The sequence below is a fragment of the Zingiber officinale genome, chromosome 9B (assembly GCF_018446385.1).
Source record: "Zingiber officinale cultivar Zhangliang chromosome 9B, Zo_v1.1, whole genome shotgun sequence".
NCBI classification, from domain to species: domain Eukaryota; kingdom Viridiplantae; phylum Streptophyta; class Magnoliopsida; order Zingiberales; family Zingiberaceae; genus Zingiber; species Zingiber officinale.
The window spans coordinates 31,136,139-31,141,659 of NC_056003.1; the positions used below are offsets into that span (position 1 = coordinate 31,136,139).

General features: G+C 36.8%; 1 protein-coding gene across 1 annotated transcript; it reads left to right on the forward strand.

The window, feature by feature from the left end:
• The first annotated feature begins 338 nt into the window (after positions 1 to 338).
• On the forward strand, positions 339 to 3,689 carry LOC122022907 (ras-related protein Rab7-like). Its single transcript, XM_042581015.1, has 6 exons — positions 339 to 414; positions 928 to 1,003; positions 1,192 to 1,218; positions 1,516 to 1,615; positions 1,703 to 1,856; positions 3,634 to 3,689. The coding sequence occupies exons 1-6, from the start codon at positions 339 to 341 to the stop codon at positions 3,687 to 3,689; spliced, it is 489 nt and encodes a 162-aa protein (XP_042436949.1).
• The last annotated feature ends 1,832 nt before the right edge of the window (positions 3,690 to 5,521 follow it).

Consider the following 5,521-nt stretch of genomic DNA (forward strand, 5'->3'; position numbering starts at 1 on the left):
GTGATTTACCTCCTCCGTGTTGGCCTAGGGACGGGTTGGCGGAGGTGCTGAGGGCAAGCGAATCGCCTTTTGCTACAATAATAAATGGTTCAGGGCCCACGGGCTGACGCCAATGCTTCAGTGGTGTTGTCACAAATAAGTTTGGGTCTATTTCTAGCGGGTGCGACAGCCTCGTGAGTTACCTTACTTCCTACAAGCGTTATTGTTACTAGTTGAAGTCCCTATGATTTACATACTTGTATCTAGCCGGGGGTCGATACTGGGTCGTCTAAGGTGAGCTTTGTCACCTTTTGCCACAGATAATACATAGTTGTGTTTACAAATATGTCTAGGTACTGATGCGGGCTTTATCAGATCCTCCACTTCGAGAATACCATGTGTGGTGGTCTCTTTCGGATTCCAAGTACGGTGGAAGTACTACTTTGCTTTGCAAAAAGCAACTTGAGTTTAAGAAGCACTACAAGAAAAACCACTCATAGACATCGGTGGAACAACAACGGTTTTAAGCAAAAACCGATGTCTTTGAGTATTTTACACCGGTTTTTCTAAAAATCGGTGTCTATGAGCGCAGGTTTTCACTCATCGACATCGATTTTTTAGGCGATGTCTATGAGCGCCTTTTTTCGTTAATAGACACCGATTTTAATAGCGGTTTTTAAAACCCGGTGTCTATGAACCAAAAAAAAATAATATAATTTTCCCACCAATACTTAGCCAAAATTTACAACACTTCACTCTTCCCTTCAAACCTAAACCTATATCGCGTCGTCCACCGTATAACGTCGCGACGCCACCACTACTTTCCTCCTCGCCGCTGGTCGTCCGACCATCTCTCTCAGCCTCATCTCCCTCTTCCCCTTCCTAGATCGACGCCCCTTCTCTCAGCCTTATTCTGTTGTGTTTGATTATAAACGATCCCAATTCCAGCCCACCGCTCGTCGCGGATTTTGGTTGTCTCACCCTCAGCTCTTGTTATTTCGGCGTCGAGAACTCGTTCATCGAGGTAAATCTTCCTTCTCCATTCTCCTATCGTTGTTCGTCATGATGTTTTCAGTAGATTGTTTCATTTGCCCTACTGATCTCGGTTTAGGGTTTCGATAGGAACTTGTAGGACAGGCTTCGTGTCGTTATTTGCCCTACTGATCTCGGTTTTGGCTAACTCTTATTTGGTTTATTTGTTTTGATGTGTAGTGTTGGAAAGACGTCGTTGATGAACCAGTATCCTTCATCATCCTCTTTGTTTGTCGTCTTTGTAAATCTGAGGTTTCCTTTACATTTGATAATTACTGATCTGGACTATTTTTTTTCTTTTATTTGTCTTTTTTTCCCGTAAACATGAAATGCCAATTACCTAGAATTGCACTCCCCTTGTTATTTCACTACAAACCAGAGATAAGCGAGTTTCTGATCTCGGATTTATGGTGCTTATGGGTCGTTATGGAACAATTTCTTCATGGTCTAATTGTTGTGTAGCCTTCTATCTGCATTTAGTGGTCTCTTAAACCTCACAATTAGATATGTGCACAAAAAGTTCACGCAGCAGTATAAGGTCACCATTGGCGCTGATTATGTCACCAAGGAAATTCTAGTTGATGACAGACTCGTTACCTTGCAGGTGAGTTTGAAATTGAACGAACCATTGGCAAGCTTCTTATTGGTTCCTTCATTTAGTGCTTGAATTGTGCATCATTTTGTGGTCTAGATTTGGGATATTGCAGGACAAGAAAGATTCCAGAGTCTTGGTGTTGCATTCTACAGAGGAGTTGACTGCTGCGTCTTGGTCTATGATGTTAATATCCGAAGATCATTTGACACTCTTGATAATTGGCATGATGAATTTCTTAATCAGGTCCATAGTATTATCTCTTTGGCTTTCTAGCCTAACTTGGCATTTTTTTACTCTAATTTTGTATATCTTAATGCTTTTGTTTGTTGATTTTCTGAAATATAATCCCTTTTCTGGTATTAGTTTTAGATACATCAGGATCTTATAGATTGCATCTGGAATTGAGTCTTTCTTGAGCACGTGGCAAAGTTATAATGTATTGGCTTCTAAATGTAACTCTTGCTTTTCTAATTTCCAGTTTATTAATTGCATTTTCTAGTCTCATTCGCATGACATAGGACTGTATAACCTGTATGCTCGATGTTCAGGTTTTTCTAATTCTCTCCTTTCCATATATTTTCTATGGAAAATTTGTGAGAAGATGCAGTGTGGTCCTGAAAGCATATAAATTCTACAGTGGATATAATCACACTCTGTATCCCTTGATGGGCTAGTTATGTCATCAGGCTGAATTGTGAACTCTTACTCCCTAAATTGAATACCAAATAGTTTATTTATTTTGGATTCAGTTTGCAGTTCTGTTATATTCCTTAGTATGAGAAGCTTCGATTTGAATGGATTATCATTATGGAGGGTCACTCAAGGCACACTTGGATTAGGACTTTCAGTAGAGATTTTTAGATCAATTTCGATTTATTGTAGGATGAATCCAAGTTAATTTTAGGTTTGGGTTAATCTTAATTGTGCTTTAATCTTATTTGAGCCTTTTCTCATGATTTGGTTTGATTTTGATATTATTAAATTACCTTTTTGTCTTATGAGTATAAGTTTCACTATGAGTTGAGCAAGATTGCTTTTGTTATTTTGGTGACGTTTCATTGTGGTTGAGCTATATTGCTGTTACTATATTCACATCCAATGACTTGAATTGTGATCTTGTTTGTATATCCACCCTATTTGTGATTAAATTTCAAATGGCATGCATTGTCTACAGGAAGAAAATTGAACCATATTGGCAAAATGCTTTTGATTTATTTTTCTCTTTTAGCTTTTTGATGTTGTGAAAACAGGATGTGAATCACATATCCTTTTTAGACTTGAACATCTTGATATCAGTGATATAGGATCTTATACATAAAAAAAACTACTTCTGTTTATCTGATTTAGTTTGTATTGTCAAGGTACTCTAGTATGCTTGAAAAGGAGGTAAAGAACCCACATATTCCATATAGGTTCTATCAGCTTTGGGAGATGTGATCTCTGCTCTTGCCTCCAAGAACCCACATATTCCATATAGGTTCCTTCTAATGCTCATAGTCATTTGAATGAATTGTTGTCAAATAGAGGTACACCAATGTATTTGTTTTCTCACTACTATTTATGTCCTTATGTCTCATTTCGCTAGATTTTTGTGGAGGGAGTGTTAATATTCATCAAATCTTAATCATCTAACGCATGCATGTCATATGCTTTAATGCACTGTCAAAATTATCCACCTTAAAATTGAGTTAGACAAAATGGTTCACCATCATCATCTGATCAATAACTGAAAGTGGCGTTACTAAAGTTCTAGTGTAATTTGCATACACACACATATTGTTAATATGGGCAGGCCATTGGCCTTCACTTAAAAAAATATTGGAATAAGTGCATCTATGCATCTCACATAATAAAACAATCAATTTAAACAATTGCTTTATGATTAAGTATGCAAATTGCTACTCTCCTTTCTACAAATCAAAGTGCAAGCATGGACAGACATATGTAAATGCCATAAATTTTTTTCTCATCAATGCTATATTGAGAACCAGATCAATTACAACATAGAAATTTCTCTGATATGCTAGCTAAAGGGTCTCAGGCATTCCCCTTTCTGATATTATGTTGGTTGGTGAGAGATTGAGCAGGCTCCGTTTGAAATGCACTCTACAGGGACTGGATTGGTCTTACTTCATCATTTGAATTTGCAAATTTAGTTGGTTTAGTAGAGAAGATCATGTGAACTCCTGGATCTTCTTGGATGCAAGAACTCTCATGAATCAATGAGTTGTTGATGCTCTGAACATTGCTATTCACACTTGTGCTATTGGAGGGGACTTCAGTACTTGCCATTTTAGTTGCATCCATGAGAGCTTTGTCATTGACCTTGCTTCCTGCACTTTAACATATTATTTGAAATGTGCAGATCAAAGAAGCTGAGCAAACAAGTAAAAATTACCAGCAAAAGGTTACTTATCTCATTTTCAATCTCTATTTGAGTAGAATTTACAGCATCTTTAATTTCCCTTATATAAGCAACAAACTGCTTTATATCCATATTGACTATTTTATTCTATTCAGGTAAGATAACTGGAGAATTAATTAAATGGTGAGAGGACAACCAAGAAGGATGTTGCAAAGTTCCCAAAGCCTCCAGTGGCTCCTTTAAGATGGAGGCCTCCTTAACAAAGAATCACCAATCAGTTGTCACCCTCAGGACATCAAACAAGCAGAGGTGCCCATCCAGTAATAGATAAAGAGAATTATCTATTAACAAATAAAACTACTGGGAAAGATTTAGTTAAATCTCTGCACATAGCAAGAAGGATAACGTTGGCACCAATAAGAAACATATTTGTGTACTATCTATTACCTTTTGATGTTGTAAGAAGAATAGTTATTTGTAATTTGTGGATACTGACTTGATGTGCACAATATCTATTATCTTCTTATGTTGTAAGAAAAATATTTATGTGTTGGTTATATGGATATTGACATGGTGTGTTTAGATACATCGGTGCATTTTTATTTGTGATTTTATTAGTGAATTAATAATATTAACTTAATTTTATGATTTGCTTGGTGATAATATTGGTTTTTCACTATTTTGGAAATCGGATTTGTGTCGTTAAACAATACTGATATTACATCAGTTTTACACCCGATGTCGTTAAGTGATACTACACCGGTTTTAACCCGATGTCTAAAATGGCAGACCTTTTACATCGCCTTCATAGACATCGGTCGAAAATGTAAGAGACATCGGTGGAAAACTGATGTCTATAAGGGTTTTGTTGTAGTGAAGGTTTATTTCTCAATAGACCAGTTAGGTAGATACCCATGCTTATATTTCAATATAGTAGATTTGTTTTCTTTCTTTTCAGGGTCTATCTACTGGAGCTTCTCTCCGTTGATTCTACTTTTCTTGTCATTAATTTTTTATTATTACAAGTCTGTAGCTGTGCCATTTGTGCTTTGACATTTTTCACTTTTGTAACGAGTTAGAATAATAGCCTTGCTTGATCTCAATTCTTTTAACTCTTTTGGATCTGCATTTATTTGAAACATAGGTCAATTATATTTACTAGATTCAAAGACCTATGTGTCATGCAACCTAGTCACTTAAGTTTTAAAGCAGTGTATTTTATCAATTAACATCATTGATCCGGTCCAAAAGCGGAGAAGATGTTTGGCTGAAAAAGGAGCTCTAATATTAATTACTTGAAGACTCTAATTCAGCAGAAAGTGACTCCGAGCGGTCTTGCATATCAAAAGGAGCATTAGCAACCATGCCAGGGAGGAGTCCTGGCATAAAACTTTCGACGCTCAAGTCAGTAATTCGATTGAAGATGATGAGCGTAACCGTAAATGAACAATAGCTATGAGTATCTAAAGTTGTGTAGCGTCGTATCGCGTACCTGCGTCTGTAGATGGAGACCTTCTTTTATAGTGCTATGTTTGTTTATGCATGAATCT

Excerpts from the sequence above, each read along its gene's own strand:
- LOC122022907 (XM_042581015.1), top strand. The coding sequence starts at position 339 with ATGCGGGCTTTATCAGATCCTCCACTTCGAGAATACCATGTGTGGTGG. Across the intron at positions 1,219-1,515 it reads AAGACGTCGTTGATGAACCA|ATATGTGCACAAAAAGTTCA; the intron begins GTATCCTTCATC and ends CCTCACAATTAG. Across the intron at positions 1,616-1,702 it reads ACAGACTCGTTACCTTGCAG|ATTTGGGATATTGCAGGACA; the intron begins GTGAGTTTGAAA and ends TTTGTGGTCTAG.